The sequence below is a fragment of the Podarcis melisellensis genome (genome assembly GCF_964234715.1).
Source record: "Podarcis melisellensis genome assembly, chromosome: 7".
NCBI classification, from domain to species: Eukaryota; Metazoa; Chordata; class Lepidosauria; order Squamata; family Lacertidae; genus Podarcis; species Podarcis melisellensis.
Window position 1 is genome coordinate 23,055,052 of NC_138539.1, and position 23,139 is coordinate 23,078,190.

General features: G+C 39.5%; 1 protein-coding gene across 7 annotated transcripts in view; it reads left to right on the top strand.

The window, feature by feature from the left end:
• Window positions 1-23,139, top strand: part of RNF19A (ring finger protein 19A, RBR E3 ubiquitin protein ligase) — a 54,740-nt gene that overhangs the window by 13,004 nt on the left and 18,597 nt on the right. For 5 of the 7 annotated variants that reach the window (XR_014170324.1, XR_014170325.1, XM_081918755.1 and 2 more), the window contains exons 4-13: window positions 4,476-5,257; window positions 10,583-10,791; window positions 12,702-12,846; window positions 14,225-14,387; window positions 14,798-14,912; window positions 15,631-15,792; window positions 16,309-16,522; window positions 17,308-17,451; window positions 18,927-19,126; window positions 22,652-22,730. Coding sequence is in view for 5 of the 7 variants with exons in the window: in XM_081918755.1 (XP_081774881.1) it covers window positions 4,662-5,257; window positions 10,583-10,791; window positions 12,702-12,846; window positions 14,225-14,387; window positions 14,798-14,912; window positions 15,631-15,792; window positions 16,309-16,522; window positions 17,308-17,451; window positions 18,927-19,126; window positions 22,652-22,686 (1,983 nt within the window). In the remaining 2 variants the exon portion in view is untranslated. Of the gene's footprint in view, window positions 1-4,475; window positions 5,258-10,582; window positions 10,792-12,701; window positions 12,847-14,224; window positions 14,388-14,797; window positions 14,913-15,630; window positions 15,793-16,308; window positions 16,523-17,307; window positions 17,452-18,926; window positions 21,099-22,651; window positions 22,747-23,139 lie in introns of those variants that run through there. The other 2 variants (XM_081918752.1, XM_081918751.1) reach the window with 2 other exon arrangements.

Below are 23,139 nucleotides of genomic sequence, written 5' to 3' on the forward strand. Positions count from 1 at the left end.
CTGTATGCAGATGCTGAAACTAGCAAGGTTAAAAGTTTCAGTTGAGTTCCACCCCCCCCCCCCAAAAATCCTACATTCCTTTGAGAGGCTCTGTAGCAGTTTGTCTGCAATTTGGAAGTCTTAATCCACTCTGGAGGGGCTCCTTTGTATATAAATTTCATCCACTTCAGCCAAAAGGGAGGATTATGAGCATTTTATAGATTCCACATTATAGTGAATGGGAAAACACAGAACTTCATTTCATTCAGAGTGGCTCAGGAGCTGAACTACAGAACAAAGTGTGACTCAAAAAAAATCAGACTACAAATGCAGAGATGATGATATATAGGGCAGATTTGAAGCCCTTGCATACACCCTAATATCTACTGCTGTCCCTGCCTTTTCTGGGCCTTTTGACCCTCTGTAAACACTATTTTTGCCCCCCCCCCATCTGTACCCAGGTGCCCACATGTCTATTTTAAGAGATCATTTCATGCATCAGCCAAAGTGGACTCCAGATTGTAAAAGCTTTTGTTACACTGTACTAAAATTTGCTACTCTTTATGCTGCCCTGACTCTTAATGTTTTTATTGTTCATGCCAGTGTTGTTATAGTTGGGCAGCATTTAAAAGCTTCTAGGTTTTGGAACTGTGGCCTATTTCTGCAGGATATATGATGGCGGGAGGGGGGAGATTCATATTTCACATCATTGAAATAGGTGCAAATTAAGTTTTAATATGTGCTAGTTCATACTATATTGTATGAAGTAATAAATAAAAGTGAACCTATTGGAATTGCTAACAACAACAACAACAACAACATCGGCTAGTTGATGATGCATAAATAGTGGAACTTTTAAGTGCCTTGAAGGATTGTTAATCACAGTTCATGTAAATCATGTTACATATTTGCATGCATTGTAAAACATTGATTTCATTTTTGCTGAAGCATTAAAAGTGAAAACAAATGCTGTATCTGTAGTAATGCTAATGCCAACAATAACTTTGATACATACATTTACTTTACTAATTTTGTACATCATTTACCGTACATTTCCAGCTAAATTAAATAGCCACATTTATTCATTTCAGCTCCATTATTAGATATGGGGGTGGACAGTTAGATGGAATAACTTGGGAAAGGAAATATCAATACTTAAGAGGGGCTTATTTTAAAAAGAAAAACGTTCTAGGCCTATGCCCTATTAATTTACAACACTCCTGTTCAACTGCTTTTACAGAAAGAAAAAATGAATGTCAGACTTTAAATGTACAGCCAGCTAATTGAAAGTTTTAAATATATGCTTCTGCTTTAAGTAAAGTATGTTTCTGTATCAGCTGGGAATGAGCTCTCTGAGAGGAAGTGTGAAGTTGCCAAATAATTAGTGATGACTGGCAAATGAACTTGTCTAACAGCAACTTCTCAGCTCCTTTGTAGCTGTTGCCTAAGGAATATATAGCACATTGGTGAACCATAGAATAATTTGAGAGAGAGAATTTGGGCCAAGTCCCAATTTAGATTTCTCTGGGCCTTTCCCACTGCAGCACTTTTATTTGGAAAATGCCACTACTAGACCATTTGTTAGTGACAACTGATCTCTTAATAAGAAACTCAATTTTCTTCAGATTTTAAACATTACTTTCCAATGATTTAACAGAATTTTAAAATGTTAATATGTATGACAACAAACCATGTGGGTTTGAGTACAGTCTTTCTGGTATTACCAGCCCACTTCAACTGCTTGAAGAATTTCTTTCCATTACCATGTATTCCTCAAATATACAAAGGTAACTTGGGTTGTTGCTATGGCAGCTGTTAGCCTTGAGAATAAAAAACGTGGGAACTGCGTTTGTCCAAGGCATAAATTCTCCTTTTTAACTAACAATAACAAATTTGTATCATTGTGCACAAAAGTCAACCAAGCTAAAGAGATAATCAAAACAACAAACAAAGCACTGTGCTCTAAATTTATAGTATTTAATTTTGCATTGCAGTCATTCTTCGGTTTAAATATGGTTCGGGATGAATATTCTCGGGTTGCGCTCCGCAGCGACCCGGAAGTAACGGAGCACGTTACTTCCAGGTTTTGCCGCTCTCACATGCACAGATGCTCAAAATGACGTCACGCGCATGCGAGCAAGTGGCGACCTGCGTTCGCGGGTTGCGTTCGCTTCAGGATGCGAACGGGGCTCCGGAATAGATCCCGTTCACATCCAGAGGTACCATTGTATTTTTATGCTGAACTGCTAGACGTTAGTCACTTTAGTTACAGGAGTGTTTCTTTCCTAGGATGTCCCCCTTTTCCTTCACCCCCCTAAACCAGAGCTTTCCAAACTTTACATGTTGGTGACACACTTTTTAGACATGCATCATTTTGCGACACAGTAATTTAGTTTTACTAGCAAACTGAAGGTTAAACTAACCCCTTTCCAGTCCTGGGAGGAGCGTGGGGAACGTTCATACTATACACCTAACACTGCAGCCAACACACTAACATGTCACAACACACAGTTTGGAAAGCTGTGCCCTAAACTGAATCTTCTGTTGCATTCCAACTGTCAATATGCTTCCAGAAGTCCATTGCTTAGTCCTACATCAGGAAAGAAGCCTTATCATCATTCATTGCAGGGGGTTGGACTAGCTGACCCTTGGGGTCCCTTCCAACACTTAAGATTCTATGATCTTGATGTTCTATTATGGTCACAGCCAGTGCTATTTTTTAGAAAAAGAGGTGCTGGAACTCACCATGAACGCCTCTTTTGCTCTTTCAGTGGCAACGGTGTTTACCTGAGAGGTGCTGGAATTGAGTTCTGGTGAGTTCTGACTCAAAAAAGCCCTGGTCTTAGCTGTTGTAAACAAATGCCTCCATTCTTCCCTAATAACCAGCATTTTGTCTTCTGATTCCTGTTCAGTTATGTGAGTGCTGTTGCTTATGTGGCCAAAACGGTAATGTTTAAGAGGGAAGTATTGGAAAATATGAAGCTGTGTGTCTCCTCTTTTTGGATTGCAAGTTTTTATTTGATAAGAGTTATATGCCATTTTATACCAAGAAAGTGTCTTAAGGGGGTTACAAAAGTAACAAATATATTTATAAACAATGAAACTGAAGAACTAGAATACAAAATAAAATAATAACTTTTTCCCCTAAAGCAAAATATAGTAGTACCTTTTTTTGGAAACAATTTCACTCTTATTACCAAGGGACACATTTACTCATAATAAGCAAAACTCATCCCAGTAATACATGCATATTCCCCTCCAGATTCTATTTTAAATGTATTCTCTTTCAATGTATTGCCTTCTACAGAAATACAAATAATGTACTACCACCTACCCATCCGTATCACTCGTCCCATTTCACTTCCACAACTCACACACATCCATCATTAAAAATACATTATCCACTCCGTTACTCCAATATCTCCCTCTCATTCGTCACATTGCTGTTTCCAATCATTCTACTGTTTCTGCTAAAAATGTATGCAGAACCAGGAGTTGACTATGCACTGTCACAACTGTAAACTATCAAAAGAAATGCATAGCAATCTGGCTCTCACCCATTTTGTTATTTCTCACCCAAGGATAGGTGGAACTGCACACACCCTTCCCTGGTACTCCTTCCTCTCACCAAAGAATAACCTCAGACATTTTCTACCCACATCATGGACACACCACAGGAAATAGAAACCCAACCAGCAGGAGGGCACCCTTGTTGCAACCCCGAATGCACAGGCCAAAGGGGAGAGTTCCCTTTCGGTGTCTCCCTATCTGGGGTGCCCTGCCAGTGACACCCACTGCAGCTTGCCTGTGCTGGTTTTGTAACTGGATGTCCATTATTAGCTACAGCTGGTTATACTCACTTTCTCCATGGTTCTGCCTGAACAAGACGACACTCAGGGTCAGTTGGGCTATCTAACTGGGCAGTATGGTTGTTCTTATCTTTCTCCTTTGCTCTTTATCAGCTTTAGCAATAACAGTGTCTCCCTTGTAAGAGTTCAATAAAATACTGGATTTAAATGCATCTATAACTTGGGGGGATTGTCAGTGTGATTAACAACCATTTTCCAGTTCTCCCCCCCCCCGCCTTTTGTGCACTTCTACCATTTTTTTAGGATATCGCCTTTTGGCATATTCGGCATTTGTGTCCCTTTGTCTTACATCCCCCCAACTCAAAGCATATTAAGCTGCTACGATAATAAATGGATTCTAGCTTGCCATGAAGTTATCATGTTGCTTTTTTTCCTTAGTTCTTAAATAATGCATCAATTTCACAAGAATGGAAAACTCCCAAGCAATTCTCCTTGTTAGATTATTTCTTTTTGTTGTATATATCTCATATAGTATAATCATTAAACTGTAACAAAAAAAGGTGGAGGTTTAGTTGATGAGGTAGCTGTAATAGGAGTTAGCAGAGTAATACAAGTCCTTTGAAAACAACAAAGAACCTGAATATATGTGATGCTAATCTGTCTCTTGTCTTTCCCTTTCATTTGTAGAATTGCTGTGAAAGAGTTTCCTGGAATTGTATGTCGTGAAGAATTTTGTATGTGAAGAAGACAGACCAGACCATGTATAACATGACTTAGCCCCCTCCCCAACATGACCTCTAAGTTTGCTGCTTCTCGATAGGCATTTTTTCCTTAAAGTGATCAGTGTTGTACACATGCTTTGATCCATTTCTGATGAATGTTTTAGCCATGAGTTTACATCGGCAAATGGGATCTGATAGAGACTTGCAATCTTCTGCCTCCTCTGTAAGCTTGCCTTCAATTAAAAAGGCACCAAAGAAAAGAAGGATTTCACTGGGGTCTCTCTTTCGAAGAAAAAGGGATACAAAACGCAAGTCCAGAGATATAAACGGAGGTGTGGATGGCATTGCAAGTATTGAAAGCATACATTCAGAAATGTGTATGGACAAGAACTCTATTTTCTCTGCCTATATGTCTTCTGACAATGGAACAACCATCATCAGCAAACAGAGCGGAGACTTCATGGAGTGTCCCTTGTGCCTTTTGCGACACTCCAAGGAGAGGTTTCCGGAAATAATGACTTGTCACCATAGATCTTGTGTGGATTGCTTACGTCAGTATCTTCGGATAGAAATCTCTGAGAGCAGAGTTAATATCAGCTGTCCAGAGTGCTCTGAGCGATTCAATCCCCATGATATTCGATTGATATTAAATGATGACATATTGATGGAAAAATATGAAGAATTTATGCTTAGAAGATGGCTTGTGGCAGACCCTGATTGTAGGTGGTGTCCTGCTCCTGATTGTGGGTAAGTTATTATCTCCACTCCCCTTCCTACCCATTCTAATGAAGCACATGGATCTTGTCGCCATTCTGAAATATATTATTCAGCTCATTAAATTGCTCTAATTGTCTACTAATTTGTAACTATTTTAACATTTGAAGTTTTGTGCCTCCCTCATATTGCTCAGGTTGTGCTAAGTAGTCCTTATTGTTTCATGGCATAGATGAAACAAAGTAAAAGAACAGACAGGCAGATATATTCTGGTAAACACTGTTATTTCACACTGTAGAGTGTTTAAAGGAGTGACTTTAGTTCCTTTAAAATAAAATAGAAATATTTTAATACACTTTGAAAAGAAACCTAGCAGTTTCTTGAGTGTAAATTGTGAAAGTTTTTATAAAATAAAGAAGTTAACTTTGTAGTTACACATCCTGGCAATGGCAGTTTTAATACCCCAAATATTGGCGGCCAGTAGAAATTCAGTATAAGAGAGCATAAACCAGTTTGTTGCTGCTGCTTGATGCTAGAATACTTTTTCCTAAGCTGCAAATGTTTTAATATTCAAGGAAACACATTTGATTGTCATCATTAAGCCAGAACAAGTGTACCCTTTGTCATATTCTTCCCTTTCCAAGCCCACTACTTGGGAGGAGCAAGAGGGTACTTTTCATTCTAATCACTTGTTTTGCTTGGTAAAGCTCCTCTCACCACTCTCCCTGCCTTCGGTTGCCTTGTTCGGTTCCTAGCTCTGGGTTCTCAAACTTCAAGCAATCTCCTAACTGCTGTTATTCTGCTGCTATCATATAAACACCTATCTCTGACTTATTTTGTCATAGCTGTGATAACTTGGCCAAATATGAAATGTGATTGGAACAAACAAAACTTCATTAGTATAGTAAAAGCTGAATATAAAGGGTTTTTATGGGATTTGCTTTAATAATGGTGTTCATTTATTTTATGTTTTAACATGTGCTTATACCTCTATTCCTAACTGTATCCTATCCAACCTACTCTACCCCTTACTCCTCAGCACCCACACCAGCTACTCTCACTTCCTCCAAAACCCAACTGTCATTCCCCAGACACATACCTATTCTGTCATAAGCTACCCTGTCATTCAGCACACAACACACACAAACATTCCATCCCTCTTTCACTCCCCCCTGAACTTGCCTTACCTTAAATCATACAAACCTTCCTACACAAAATTTACACAACAGTATGCCAACCAGCACAAATAAGATACAATGACAAATACCACGTCCTCTGCTGATTTTTAGATGATTTTAATCCTTAGCAAAACAATAACTTCAGCTTAAAGGTAAACGTAAAGGGACCTCAAGTCCAGTCGCGGACTCTGGGGTTGCGGTGCTCATCTCGCTTTACTAGCCGAGGAAGCCGGCGTTTGTCCACAGAAAGCTTCTTGGTCATGTGGCCAGCATGACTAAGCCGCTTCAGGCAAACCAAAGCCGCACACAGAAACGCCGTTTACCTTCCTGCCGGGAAGGTTGGCAGGAGCAGGGACTGAACAACAGGAGCTCACCCCGTTGTGGGGATTCAAACCGCCAACCTTCTGATTGGCAAGCCCTAGGCTCTGTGGTTTAGACCAATTTAAGTGTTCGTGTTTATCGTATACATGGCATTAGTATCCATGAAGTCATTAAGCCAAGCACTTTTTGCATTAAAAGTATATACTTATTCTGTGCCCTGAAGTGCTGCATTATCATGTTAGCAAGAAGATTGTGTGTAGCTAGGAACAGGTGGCTGGTGAGAAAAAGTATAGTGATGTTGTAAATAAAATAGCATGGAAAATGAGCTGGTAGTAGGGAAGTAATTGGTTTTCCATGGAGAATAACAGATGAGTATGTTTTTTCACTTCTGCATATGTTGGATAGTAATTACTAAATATCTATTGATTGACTGAATAACTAAAAAAAAAAAATTCAGTTCTTCAGTAGTTCAAATGACAGTAATTGCATGTTCTCCAATATTGGCTTTGAATCAAATTTGGATTGTGGTCCTATTTAGAAAGAACCATTGCAGAAGCATGGTTTGCTTTTCTTGCTTTGCACTTATCATCTTGTTCTTATCAGTCCAATCCTAGACCAAAAGTATGGAGCATAAAATTCTTTTAATTTGAGATGTTGCCAGTTTTCTGGACAACGTTGTAGCTATTTTGAATGTCCTTCTCTGCCCCACTACAGCATTTATGAACTTGGAAACCTATAGATTCCAAACCATGTGTTGGAACATGTTCCAAGAGAAGACTACACATCTTCAAGAAAATACTAAAATTATAGGAGGCTAGATTTTGGTTAAACAGTAAGAGGAACTCCTTGAGAAATAGAATTGATTGACCATGGAACCAGTTACCAGATTATTGAATCAGTACAATACAATAGGTTTTTGTTCACCACCCCTTTCCTTGATTCACAATGCTATGGATTTATTTGAGTGACTTTTCATTTTAAATGATTTTTTGTTGATTGTACCTTTTATTTTATTTTTTAATCTACTGAGTCCTGTGTAATGTTCAGATTCAGTTTTGTGTCCTAGGTTGAGGCTTCAGTCTTGCATACACTTTTCTGGTAGGTAGCTTCATTGAACACACTTGTATTTACTTCTCAGTGACCTTGCATATAGATTCCATTGTTAGAAATGATTCATGTGTTACAAGAGTGGTGAGGGAGCTGTTTTTGCATGGCTGGGTTGCATGTCACTCTGGTCAAGCCTGTAATTAAAGGGCTCTGCATCATTATTGTTGTTGTTATTATTAAGCCACTTCCTGTGAAACATCTCAATGCTATTTCACAATACAATAAAAACATATATAAAACACTTGCACATATAAGAACAATTACATATCCAATACAGATTGGGATAAAAATATCCACTTTCCTTCTTGAAAGAGGAATGCCGAAAAGACAATACATGCATTAAAAACAAAAAACTGCCAAGTCTAAAAATATTTTAAGATATAAAGCAAGATATTATATGACAAATAAAGCAATAATATAAACCAGGGATGGGGAGCATTTTGCATTGTGAGGGCTACTATATGGTGACCTTCTGAGGGAAGCATGTAATTGGTGGGCCAGAGACAAAACATGGATGTGGCTATGGATGACTCTTACTTCTTTGAGCTCAGCTACATTCCAACCACACAAAAACCAGCCAGGCAAAAGGTATCAAGGTAGCCATAGAGTAGGGTTGGTATAGTCTGGGGAGGTGGCATGAGCTGGGCCTTAGTCCCAAGTGTCAGATAGAAATGCTTGGAGGGCTGCATTTAGCTCCTGGACCTGAGGTCCCCCCCCCCCCCGATATAAACAGTCTGCACCCAGAAGTGTGCTGATTTTTAATATATGGTGCATCAGTTCTCTTTTGTTGACTAGCAAGTTCTGTGAGTGGCCTGCTTCATATGTCATGCTAAGCCAAACCATGGCTTGGCACAATTGCACAGGCTCCCAGGGCAAAGATCAGAGAACTTTGCTCCTCCCCGTTGTTGTTGTGCTGTGCTGTTGCTTAGTATGTTGAATCTGGGAATGACACAGCCCCACAGACCTTTCACACTGGCCCTTGGGACTCTCCTTAGGCTATTCCTCCTCTCCAAGTTAAAGTTTTCATCAGCCCTGCTCTGCATCCTCCTTGATTGCTGTTGCCTGGCTGGAGGATGGGGTATGTGTGTGTGGTCTGTGGAATCCTGAAGTATCTGTGTAGCTGGAATGTAGCCTAAAGTACAAAAGTGCCACTGTCCCTCCTCCTCCCCCCCCCATATATCTTTAAACAGCCTGAGGCTTGATGCTTCTAGATACTGAGAATTAGTTTCTAAGCATGTGAGAAGACTGAAATGCAGACGCCTAATGTTTTATACCTCTGTTCTCTGATTCTGCCAGCAAAGCCCCTATTTCTACACAAAAGGGCAGAATCCCTGTTGGTCTATTGAACATGCCTTCCCTTCTACAAATGGCATTATTGCATTACTATTATTGATTAGAGAATGTTCATGGGGGAAAGCTGGGATTAACAGCTTAATTTCAGAGTCAAGCCTCTTGTGTATTATAAGAGACACTGTTAACTCTACAGTGCTCACTGATTTTCTGTCACATATGCACTATGTCTGTTTGATACAATGTGCCCCACTTCTCTCTGGTAGTTGTTGGGTTGGAATATGAAAATTAAGATTACCTTCAACTTTGGGTTCTCAGAAATATTATTTGAATCTAAGCTTGTTTTCAGCTGGACCTGGGCCCCTGGGATTTTACAGATTGTGGAATTCAGAGCAAACCTTGGGCCTCCACATTCCTCCCAATGCTTCCACACCACGGAGGGAACGTAAAGGGTGAACCAGGAGATAACATTTTGAATGCAGGACCAGAGACTGCATTTTAGTGGGATCTTCTGTTCCAGGCATTGGCTGCCACTGTGATGATGAGGAAGCCTGAGATGGTCCTTATTATATTAATCGTATTTTACCGTATTTTTCGCTCTATAACACGCACCCGACCATAACACACACGTAGTTTTTAGAGGAGGAAAATCCATAGGCATGCCACCCGTAGGCATTTCCTCCATAACACGCACAGACATTTCCCCTTTCTTTCTAGGAGGAAAAAAGTGAGTGTTATGGTGCAAAAAATACAGTATATAGTAGACAAGTCACAGGATTGGAAGTAGTTTTTTTTAAAGTTATATTAGTTCATGCTATACAACATTGACCTTTTGTTGCTTTTGAGGATAGTAGTTCCCTAGAGTTTGGCTTTAAGAGGTTTTAACAATAACTAATTTTATTCCCACAACTCAAGTTATTATATAAAATGGCTGCAAGCAACTGGTGGGTACTCCTTTTTGCCTTAGTTTGATGAGGTGGTTTGGGGAATTTAAGATTAGACCTATTGATTACTTATTTGTCATTTGTAGTGTCTACTGTGGGCTTCACTGAACACAAGCAACTACAAGCAACTGCAATTACATAGTCTATTTGGGCTAACTCTTAACCACTAAAATGTGTGCAACTTTGAAAGACCTTAAAAAATAACACAATTATTATAGATGGCTTGAGGTCAGCACCAAGCATTTAGAATTGTGGGAATCTGGAATGTACCATTCTCATTGTTGAAACTTGGGACTTGGATCAAAGAGTACATGCTACACAGACTGTGAAATACAAGGACTTAGATTGTTAGGTTCAGGTCTTCAAAGTTTTGTTAGCTAGATCACAATGACAATGGAGTTTTGTTTTCAGAATAAGGGATATTTCTTAATTTTCCTCTGAAAGTCAGTTTTACTGCTTGCCACTGTGCAATACTGAGAATAACAATCTTCCTCCTACTTATTCTTGAACATTTTAAGGTATGCTGTAATCGCTTTTGGCTGTGCAAGCTGTCCTAAACTTACATGTGGACGTGAAGGCTGTGGAACTGAATTTTGCTATCATTGTAAACAAATTTGGCATCCCAACCAGACTTGTGATGCTGCTCGCCAGGAGAGAGCCCAGAGTCTACGCTTGCGAACAATTCGTTCTTCGTCCATTAGCTACAGCCAGGAGTCTGGAGCAGCAGGTATTTATTACCTGAAATACTAGGTGTCTTTAAAACATTTTAAACTATCAGATAACTGTTTTGTTCACTGATTATTGATGTTTATTAAGAAAGGAGCGCTGAGTCCAGTAGCCCTTATTTCAGCATTATGCAAATGGTGCAAACTTTCATAATCAGATGATCCAGAAGTCGACTGATAATGGTTGACTTAATAGAGGTTAACCAATATCATTGTTGTTGTTGTTATTATTTATTAAATTTATTTACTGTACTTCTTCCAAGGATCACAGTGCAGTGAAACTAGACATTTTCATGATTGTCTTGCTTTGAGATTCAATTCATGACTTATTATGTTTTTATGATTACTTTGGGGAAGGCCTTCAAAATATAAGCAATGACTTAAGTAGAAAGTGAAGGACAGAGCTTACTAGGTTTATTTTATTTTTTAAAAACTGCCCTTGTGCTTATACTTCTGCAGCTGATAACCATGCCTATCCACCTGTTTTAAAGGCAAAAGATTTATACAATATGAAGAGAAAACAGGCTATCTGTTGACTCACCTATGATATGCTCCTTGGTAACCTGTGCAAGAGGACTGACTGCATATAATGCCTTGCTTTGTCAGTGAACCTATTTCACACTGGACAGCCAGAAACCTCATCAGAATCTTGGGCAAGGGGGAGGAATTGGCATCGCTTTAGAGCATAATTACTGAATTAATGTAGAGCGAAAAATTTCACAGTACACTCTGTTGGATTTTTATTTGGATATGGATAGTAGAACATCTGATCCAGGTGCTTCTTTGTTATACTGAGTCACAGATGTTGACTTAGAGGAGGGGTTGCTAACCTTTTGGGACCAGTAGACATGGGCATTGCTGGGGGCAGGAACAGGGAGGGACAGCTGCCCCATTAAATAAAAATACATAGCTAACTGAGGTTCTGCCTCCCTAACAAAAGGCCTGCCCCTCCTAAGAAAAATCCTGGCTACACCCATGCCAGTGGATATGTTTTGCCACAAAATGGCTGCCATAGGCGTATGGTGTAACACAAAATAAGAGAACATGGTCAGCCTCCTCAACCTCATGTTTATCATGGGAAGATCTGTGTCCTGCTGGTCTTGATTGTGGAGATGCAACTTTTAAAGGCACAAAACCCCCATTTCCCCCAGTGTCAATTCTAAACCAAAGCCAAGGCTGTTATTTTGTACCCACTTACCTGGGAGTAAGTCCCATTAAGCACAGAGACTACTTCTGAAGGAGGTATGGGTATTGTTGAGCTGTAAGTTAAGTATACATTGAATTCTTAATGAGTGCCTGGAGTGCTCCTACACTGCAAGAGACACGCCTAAGCCACTTTCCAAAGTGTTCATGTTTTGCATTTGCCATATGGAAAAGGGATTATTTAGCTTCCACCCACGCTTACTGTGTAGTAGTAGTTGCAGAAAATAAACTCTAGACAGTACCTGATCGCAAATGAACTATCCATAGGATATATGTATCCTGGTTGCCATGGGAAAAGGTGGAAAACTAGGGAGATTCCAAGGACTACTCTAAATAAGACAGATGCAGGAATAATTCACTAAAAGGGAGAAGAAAACAGAAGTTCTTTAGGATCCGAGGTGTCCAAACAGCACTGACTTTCCTTGCTGACTGCAAATGACAGGCTGAAGCAACCAACCTAGCTCATTGCACAAAAATTGTGTAAAAGGTACCTGCATGTACCTGTTATTATTTATTAATTTTGTATATACCCACAGATCTCCCGGTTCTCCAGTTAAATTTTTCTCCCTTTAGGTTAATTCTTTATTAAGTTAGGCTGAACTTGGAATTGGTCGCAACCAGTTAAAATTTACAAACATTTCCAGACATGATTTTCAGTGTTGTTTGTTCTCATAAGCAGCATGGGTTCATTGGGTTTCTTTTTAAACAGCTGATGACATAAAGCCATGCCCACGCTGTGCTGCTTATATAATAAAGATGAATGATGGAAGCTGCAATCATATGACATGTGCGGTCTGTGGATGTGAATTCTGTTGGCTATGCATGAAGGAGATTTCAGACTTGCATTATTTAAGGTATGTATTGAAAGAGTTCATATACCTCACTTCATGTTGTACCCCACTAATTAACAGCAGCCTAGGCTATAAATCCTTTAAAAGGAAGGAAGGAAGGAAGGAAGGAAGGAAGGAAGGAAGGAAGGAAGGAAGGAAGGAAGGAAGGAACAAGTGACATTTGTTTTGATCATGCACATTTGATGTAGTCTTGAGGTAGGGACGCGGGTGGCGCTGTGGGTAAAACCTCAGTGCCTAGGACTTGCCGATCGTATGGTCGGCGGTTTGAATCCCCACGGCGGGGTGAGCTCCCGTCTTTCGGTCCCAGCTCCTGCCCACCTAGCAGTTCGAAAGCACCCCTAAGTGCAAGTAGATAAATAGGTACCGCTTTATAGCAGGAAGGTAAACGGCGTTTCCATGTGCTGCGCTGGTGCTGGCTCGCCAGAGCAGCTTCGTCACGCTGGCCACGTGACCCGGAAGTCTTAAGTGAAATGAGCGCACAACCCTAGAGTCGGACACGACTGACCCATACGGGGAGGGGTACCTTTACCTTTACCTTAGTTTGAGGTGGAATTCTATTTTCATACCTGGTTAGATTTTTAATATATATAAAACTGGTTTGAGAGGGAGTTTACTGATATTAGATAAGGCAGGACTTTCCATTGCATGGGTGTCAACTACAGGAAGTGCCTTGCTTTCTATAGCCTGGTGCACACGGAAGCTCTCTTCAGAATATGATAAAGTGACGGGGAAACCCCAGGACTTACTGTGGGAGATTAGGAAATGGACTTCCCGCAGTAAATTTCACTAAGAAAGATAGCAATGGAATCAAATCTATCACCACAATCCCCGCCTCCCATCATATGTCCTACATGCTTGGAGAAGCCTTTTGCAAAGAGAACATTCTGTTTGTTATTGTGTCTAGCTGTGTTCAGAACAAGTGGGACAGCTGCTGCCATAAAACTTCATCAACAGGCCTTAGAGCTTTTGCCTAAGTACAACACACAATTCCTAGAGAAAGACAAAACTTGTCAGATGTTTCAGTTAAATTTGAGGAAGGTAAATTTTCCCCATTCATAGTAAAGAGGTTCATTTAAAACGTAGGTGGAGAAACTTTGTTCCAAATCCCGAGTTGCCCATTTTAGCATCAGCCCTGGGAAGAGCCATGATCTGATGAAACCAAAAAGAAAATGCACTGGATATAAATGGTGTGCTGCTGGTCTGGTACTATATTAGTTTCAGTTTACTCTCTCTACAACCTGAAACGTTACATTACGTTAACACTTTTAGCAGGATTTCAGATTCAAGCATTCTTGCTCTCTCTGTTAGAGAATGTTATTATAAAACTGACTATTCTGTGAGTCATAAGTTTGCCTTACTTATGGAAAATTTCTTCAAATAGTCCATCAGGTTGTACATTCTGGGGGAAAAAACCATGGAGTCGGAAGAAGAAAATACTGTGGCAACTAGGGACGCTTGTGGGTGCACCTGTGGGAATCGCCTTAATAGCAGGCATTGCTATTCCAGCTATGATTATTGGAATACCTGTATATGTGGGACGTAAGGTAAGGTGACTGTGTGTTTAGAGTCTTCAGTTACATAGGACTTGGATACTTTTGTACACATGTTTAAGGCTTGTTCACACAGCAACATGTTGTACTTCAAGATATTGTAGTAATATATATATATAGAGAGAGAGACTGCCTTTAGTCAACTTACATAAATAAATGTACCTAGAACCAGGAAAAAAAGCATAATTTTTTTAAAAAAACACTTAAAAAAAAGTATAATGCAGCAGCATAGAATTAAATAAGCTAGTAATATTTGCAAACAGTTTCTGTCTATAAATCTGCGGCATTAAGACGCTTCATTTAAGAAAAGGCAGCTCAAAATAAAAAAATATATATATTCTTGCAGGAAATACTTCTCAGTTCTGTGATGTGCAATGCATTCTAAAATGCTCTTTTTCTTAAAGATTCACAATCGCTATGAAGGTAAAGACATTTCAAAGCACAAGAGGAACTTGGCCATTGCAGGTGGCGTAACCTTGTCTGTAATTGTTTCACCGGTTGTAGCTGCAGTAACTGTTGGTAAGTAAAGGTGCAGGTAAAAATCAGGAAAACCCTTTCAGAATTAGTTATTTATACTGATTTATAAAAAGCTTTGTTTACACATTGCTGTAAAGGTGGGGCACAAAGAATTGATATTATCGATGCTGCTGGGCATTCATTGTACAGCTCTGAACCCTATTTTCCAAAAATGCATTACTAGCTTATAAAAGTATGTGGAGCTGAAACAATCCCTGTGCCTAAGCACTCATCCCAATTATTGTAGGTTTGGTAATATTCTCTCTGAAAACCAGGGCCTCAGTACAAGATACCTGTGTGTGTTCAGATATGTATGTAAGCCCTTGGGTCAAGCCCCATCAATTCCAAGGGAAGAACCACACCCAGTGGTACAAAACAGTGTACATACAGACCTGATTCATCAGTTGAAATGAAAGGAAGAGGCATTAGAAGCAGAGGATCTCAGTGTCACATAGAAACTCCTGGCATCAGGAGGTGTTTATAGGATTAAGGGGAGTGTCTTTTTCATTTATAGTAGTAATTCAGCTTTTATTTTCTTTGCCACTTTTTGTGATAGCCTATTAAATTGTATAATAAGGAGATATATAGTGATCTCTCTCTCGTGTGTGTGTGTGAGAGAGAAAGAGAGAGACAGACAGACAGACAGACAGACAAACAGACAGAGATATCACACAACATGACAACTCTGTACTGATTATAGTGTTCTACATTTTTATTGCAGGAATTGGTGTCCCGATTATGTTGGCCTATGTCTATGGAGTAGTTCCTATCTCTCTCTGCCGAAGCGGAGGTTGCGGTGTATCGGCTGGCAATGGAAAGGGTGTCAGAATAGAATTTGATGATGAAAATGATATAACTGTTGGTGGAACAAATGCAGCAGTAGGTAAGGAAAGTCTGTTCCAGTCTCTTCTCAATGTCTTCAGTTGATGGATTGAGTTGATAGATGATATACATGCTCTCTTCTTGCAGACATTGTAGTTATATCAGTCTAGGACCAGCACTAACCCAGATTCTTGGGACACATGGAAAAGCTTAGCAGCAACCCTAGTAGTCACTGTTCCAGCTTTTCCAGAGCAATGTCTTTCTCTACATTGAAGGAGTTTCAGTGAAATGCTTTTCCTATTAATTTTAAGTACTACCCTTTTCATATTTAGATCTTTCTTCTTTGGCAGTCACTCGTAGTTGAGTAAGATTATCTTCCATAAACACGGTTTTAAGAATGAGTCCGTAAGAGACTGTGGAGGCCAATTCTGGATCCACACGTCCTTCCACAGTGGGGACATTGGTTTCCGGGCGGGAGTTTATCACGGTGTGGATTTGCCAACGGTGCTTTCCTCTTAGCACGTTTCTCCCTTACGTCCCGAGTTTAAGTGTCTTTACCTTTACCTTTCATATTTAGATACCACATCAGTAGCAGAGGCACGTAATAACCCCAGCATAGGGGAAGAAAGTGTTGGAGGATTGACTGGAAGCCTGAGTGCAAGTGGTAGCCATATGGACAGAATGGGAGCAATTCGAGACAATCTGAGCGAAACTGCCAGCACTATGGCCCTGGCTGGAGCCAGTATAACAGGGAGTCTGTCGGGAAGTGCAATGGTCAACTGCTTTAACAGGTAAGATAATTTGTGTCCAAAGTTCAGTTTTTGTGTCTGCTTCTGTAAACAAACTACAGTTAGCTCTGAGGGGATCAACTTTTTCGTGTTGTACTTTCTGATGTGATACTTTTTTATTTTGATCTCATGTAGTCTAAAAACAGTTACTTTGTTTACATGGATTAAAGAAGCTTTCTGATCCCTGATTACTCAATTGCAGTTAAAGGAAGGGAAGGAAGTTCAGGTGCTACAAATTACATAGGCCACTTCGAAAGTTTCTGGCAACAGAATTTAGTGCAGTGTGTTTGGTGTGTCAAAACTGTTGCTAAATGGGGGGCTTTGAGAGAAGATTTTTTTCTGAAATGAGTTGGGCTCATAATAAATGATATTTTCTGCCCCTCTTTTTTTGGCCAAATAGTGCTATTCTTCTGTAGTTGGTTTTCTGTCTCAACTACAGTGAGCAATGTACCAAAACAGCATAAGGAGTTCTACCTTCTACCATGTGTATGGCTTCAGGGGCAACAGGAAAATATTGTCTAAACACGGGTCTTTTGTAGTCTGGGAAGCTTTTGTACTGACAGTAGCCAACTAGATAATAGAATCATAGTATTGTAGAGTTGGAAAGGACCGTGAGGTTCATATCGTCCAACCCATTGTGGGGCTCAAACCCACGACCCTGAGATTAAGAGTCTCATTCTCTAGCCACATGCCTGTGAGTAGCTTGCAAGCAGAAGCTTCTAAAAGACTCCCAAGTGAAATGAAAGCTGAAAGATAATAAGAGAACTAAAATTGAATTTCTCCCCAAGGTTGGAAGTTCAAGCAGACGTGCAGAAGGAAAGGTGCAGTTTGAGTGGAGAGTCGGGCACCGTTAGTTTAGGAACAGTTAGTGACAATGCCAGCACCAAAGCGATGGCTGGATCCATTTTAAATTCATATATCCCATTGGACAGGTAAGAATTAAGTAGTGGAAATGTGAATAGAAATGCAGCTTATTCAATTCTGTTAATTGAACGATGTCGTATTCAATATGCATACCTTGTAGTAGTCTGCAAAAGTAGCATTAATGAATTCCCCTTCTTTGAAATTTCTGGTATGATTGTTGTTGGATGTAACAATATTTTTTATCTATTATCAAATTTCTGCCCCACCCTTCTGAAGTTCAGTCCTTCAGAGCCAGGGAGGTGGTGGGATTTTTAGTTTCTTCTTGGTTTGAGCTGCTATTACTTAAATATAATTTTCTTGACCTGCACATACAAAACCTTGTTAAATTCATTTTTTAAAAAAGCTTTGGATCTCTGCTTTTATGAAGTAACTTTGTCAATATGATTTCTTGCTAGAACTATCCAAAATCCTCACTGTCCACTTAGTGCATCTAATAAAAGCTTGAAATAAAAGCTCCTTGAAAATAAAAGCTCTTGGCGGAATTTTTTTCCTGGCTTGGTTTTAAAAATTATATTTGCACATTTCTTTTTTATTGAGAAACTGGTGTAAGATGTCTTTATATCTCCCCACCTCCCACAGTTTGCAAAGCTTGGTAAAGGTAGATCCAGCTTGGCTATCCTGTGAATTTCAGACATTCCATTCACAGAAAGGACTCAGGTCTTGTAGAGACTTCCTGCTGGACAGGAGCAGTGATTTCCACCAATTCTTCCTGCAGCCCCCCCCCCCATGCCTCCAGGTAGTCCTCTGACTCTTAAACTGCTTTTGGCAGGCTGCAGGAGGAAGGAGAATTGCTGAAAATTGCCTCTCCTTTTCCATTTGGCATGTCTGGATCCAACCCTGTATGGTTTTCTTTCTGGATATCTTTTACAAATGGTTGATGGGCTTCTGGAATGTATGCTTGTGGATCCATGGCACATTAAAGTTAGGAAGAAGTTCTCATAATGTGCTTTTAGATATGTGTACTAAAAACAGTGGAAAGTCCTATGACACTTCAAGGACTAAAATGGATTGTGACAAGAACTTCCAAGGCAAAACCCTACTGCAACTGATCCATGAAGTGAACAGTGAAGATAATGGATTATGTGCATAGGTCCAGTGAGAAATCTGATATGTTAATTATTTTCTTTTAAAGCAGAGTTTCAACACATAAATCAGTTGCAGTTCATAAGGCTTTATATCTGCAGTATTTTTAAAAAAGAAACTAAACTTATATTTGAATAATAGTGGCTCATTTTTCCTTAAAGGGATGGGTAGAGATAAATAGAGGCAATGTTTCAGCACCTGAAATAGTTGTGTTTATATTGTATTACATCATTTTATTAAGGGCAATATTAGCAGAATGAGTCACCAGGCTTTTAGTGCCATTTTTTCCTAAAGCTATACTGCATTGTGTTAAAATGCTTTTAAATTGCATTTTTCCATTTTTAATTTCACAAATTGAAACATTTTTAAAATGAATACTTCTCTCTTCTCCCCCTTCTAGAGATAGCAGCAGTATGGAGGTACAAGTAGACATTGAATCAAAGCCCACAAAATTCAGACACAACAGTGGGAGCAGTAGTGTTGACGATGGTAGTTCTGCAGGTCAAAGTAACGCTGGTTGTTCGTCAGCCTGCTTGTCAGAAAACAAATCTAGTGCCACCAAGTGGTCCAAAGATGCATCGGCAGGGAAAAAATGCAAAGGTAAACTAAGAAAAAAGAGTAGCATGAAGATAAATGAGACCAGAGAGGACATGGATGCTCAGTTATTAGAGCAACAAAGCACAAACTCCAGTGAATTTGACTCTCCCTCCCTCAGTGACAGTATCCCATCTGTAGCTGATTCCCACTCAAGTCATTTTTCTGAGTTTAGTTGCTCTGATATGGAGAGTATGAAAACCTCATGTAGCCATGGTTCCAGCGATTATCATACCCGGTTTACCACGGTTAACATTCTCCCAGAGGTAGAAAATGACCGTTTAGAAAACTCTCCACACCAAAGTGGCAATTCGTTGCTGATTCCAGCTGCTCCAAACTCAGAGGCTCCACAGCTGAGTTACATTGCTGAAGAATGTGTTTATAATGGGACTTCAAGTGTTGCAGATATGGGTACTGGTGAAACACTGAAAGAAGCAAACAACAACCATTCACAGCACGCTGTGGAGTTAAATGCTGCAATTCAGACTGAGATTTAAACCTGTAAGCGCTGCAGAAATGTATTTACCACTAAAGAGCCCTTTTCTGTTAGCTGGTCAGGTAACTTTCAGCGGCCATCAGAAGCAAAGCTTCAATGCAATTTACATTTTATATATCTCTATTAAGGCAGAATGCTTTGCGTGGAACTCTGTTGCAGAACTATGTGAAGTGACATGAAGGTGTAAACAAGTGCATTACAACGAAATGAATATGTTGATGTTTTGTATTATTGCCATAACTTTGTTGAAGGTCTGCATGTGGGTAGGGGCAAAAGCTGACTCATGTCAATTGCAGAAGTGACCACTTGGTAATAGATAACATGTAAAAATGCAGCAAGTGGTTTCAAGTCCCCAGCAGTAACTTCAAGCTCTGGTGAATAGCACCTAGCAAAAATTAGTTGCATTAACCATACCAAATATTTCAGTGCTGTTAATATTGTCTGGGACAGAATGTAATCTGTTCCAGGCAATGCTGAGACACACAACGTTCCTTGAGCAAGGTTATGGCATTTAATATAATTTTTAAGTATGAAAAACTGGTACTTGATATATGATAGGTAGCAAGGTGACGTCTCCTTATCAAGCAAGTGGGGGTAATTTAATTATATTTGCAACTGACAGCAGAAGGTAAGGTTATGATATGCTGTATAAAAGTTTTTGTAAAATTTAAGATCATTTTAATTTGTAATCCATTATAGTGAAGCTGATCTAGTCGCCTTTCACCCAGGGGACTTCAGTTATGCTGTTTAATTCTTGGTGCCTTTGGAAAAGACTGGGGGTTTAAGTGCCTGGTCTGTTGATGCTTTCACTGTACAGTTTTCCAGAATGTTTTCTCTTGCCACCTTTTTGGAAGCTAAAGGAAAACTTCAGAAAATCAACTGACTGTGGTAGATTAATGGGTATCGTAATACTGAAGTATTAGCCTACCAAAGATTCACTCAGGCTTTTAGTGGATAACTTTTCTGACATCCCTTTTGCGAGTCACATACACAGAAATAAAGCACAGTGCAGAGCTTGCACATATACAAAATTTGGGCTTCAAATTTGGCTGGCTTTTGGGGCTTTCCCATGTTATCCTCCTTATGGAAGATATTCAGCTAAACATAAGCTGAAGCTAGCTCAGGCGTCTGCACTGTTAGATGTTTGCTACACAATCCAGAATGATATGTGCCCTCTGCCCCTCCCCCAAAAGAAAAAAAAATTATTATCCTTGGCGCATAATAGCCTCCAATTTTTGTTCTGTGTTTTTTGTAAGTATTGCCATTATGGTGCTACTGAAAGTTTGGTTGTATGAGAAGACAGCTGCTGTGAGCTGCAGCCCTCTTCCACGACTTCCCTTCACCAGTTTCTTTAATCGGCTTATAACACTAGTGCCAGATACGTCATTTGGTAACGCTTGTTACAATATTTGTATATTTGCTCTTTTCTTTTGCTCAATGATGTGTGTAAACTGCATACCTGAAATAAATGTCTGAGTACTATTTTGGTTGTCTTCTGTCCATTTGAACAAAGAACCTTTAGCCTGGAGATCAAGCATATACACTATTGGTGTGGGATGAAATAGCTGTTTCAAAGAATGGCCCCCAAAAGTAGTGTGTCTTGCATTTTCACCTCTCCCTTCTCAGCTACTTAATCAAGTAGGGCTGAGGCCATCAGAAATAGTTTATTGTGGTGAATATAGGACAAGAAGCATAGCTCAGCTGTGGAGCACATACATGCCTTGCATGCAGAATGTCATGTTCAATCTCTGGCATTTCCAGTTAAAAAGATCTGGTAGCAGGGAATGTGAAGTTAGTCTGTCTGTCAGACCTTGGGGAGCTACTGCCAACCAGAGTACACAATACGGGGCTACATGGGCAAATAATCTCTCCTGTGACATTTCACAGAAAATATTCAATATAGCATCTTATTTTTATTTCCAGTAAGTATTTTTTACTACATTAAAACTGTTTTATGGCACACAGCGTGTAATATACTTTTGTATGTCTTATCCTACAGATAAATGTAAACTTGGAAACGAAAGTTTGGCATATTTTGCCATCTTTTTTTAACTTTAATTGGAAACCTGACCTGAACATTTATTTAAAGAGTGTTTTATAATTTTGTTTTATTTGTTTTTATAATTGTATATTCAGTGTAGCACCCCCTGGGATCTTATGATGGATGGGTAAGAAGACTTAATAAAAATAATAATATGGTAGGAATTTTGTAAAATTACTTTGTTCCTAGTCAGATACTGCAAAATGGTCAAAACATCCTTAAAACTGCTTGATGTAGGAGTTCCTAATGGGTAATTTCACTTCTGATAGCATATGAGTGGTGATGGCATAAGTCAGGTTTGGTATAATGGTATGTATGTGCTCCCAGTTATTTCCTTTGTTGCAGCAACCATATATTTACTGACCAACTATTATGCAGTACCTTATGAAAAATAAAAGACTGAACTATTAGGAACTTTTTTAATTTAGGAAAAAAATACTAAGAGGGGAGGGGGACACGATAGATGTTTATAAAATGTATGGTTAGGGTAGGTAAACAAATTATTCCCTTTTGCAAAGCATGAAGACCTTGGAGTCATCCACTAAAAGTAGATTCAGGATAGGCAAGTACTTCACATACCACATAATTAAGGAATTCACTGCTGTAGGATGTGATAACCACTGACTAAAAGGGAAAATAAATAATTTCTCCATGAATCTTGCCTATCAGTCAATGTCGATTAGCCAACAAACTAAATGGGAGTCTCCTTGGTCAGAAGTAGTGTACTACTGAATCCCAGCTGCTGGTGACAAGCACCTGAGGGCTGGGGCCATACTTGAAGGTATCTAAGAAACATCTGATTGACCACTGTTGGAAACAGTCTTTTGCTCTGATCTGACAGTGCTGTTAAGTACGATCATAGGTTCCACATAGTATAAAGAATTAGCTTTATGAACCACTATAGCGGAAGAAACTTGCGCAACAAGGTTTGTAATGTGTAGATGTCATTATTTTTGAATCTTTTTAATTCACTCATACTTCTGTGTGACTGCAGGGCCCAGGCTAGGAAAGAAGCTGCTGCCAAGATAGAAAAAAGCTCATGCGTTCTCTTCGTACTCCACACCTGACTAAATGTAAGGAGTTATGGAATTTCCTTTGGAGTGCACTAAGTTTTGAGTCTTGCAATTCTTGGTTTAGATTCTTTTTAAGCAACTATGAAAGCTCAGTATTTCTATTACTCGATTTTCATACCTGTGGTTGTGAATCATCCTTCCTCAAATGGGAAGACAGTGTTCATTTGCAAAATGGGAAGACAAGGTTCATTTGCATAGCTTTTGGCCTCCAGTGTCTATGTCTCCATTTAAGCTCTGCTTGAAAAGCCCATTTAAATATACCCTCTTCTCTGTAGAGTGTAATTGTTGCTATCTTTTCTCCAAACTCACTTTCAACCAATCAGTAGCAGTGGCTGAATTTCAAGCAGTGCTGTTAATTCACCTCACATGGGAGGTTAGCTGCAGGAAGGTGGATGGGCTGTGCTGCAAG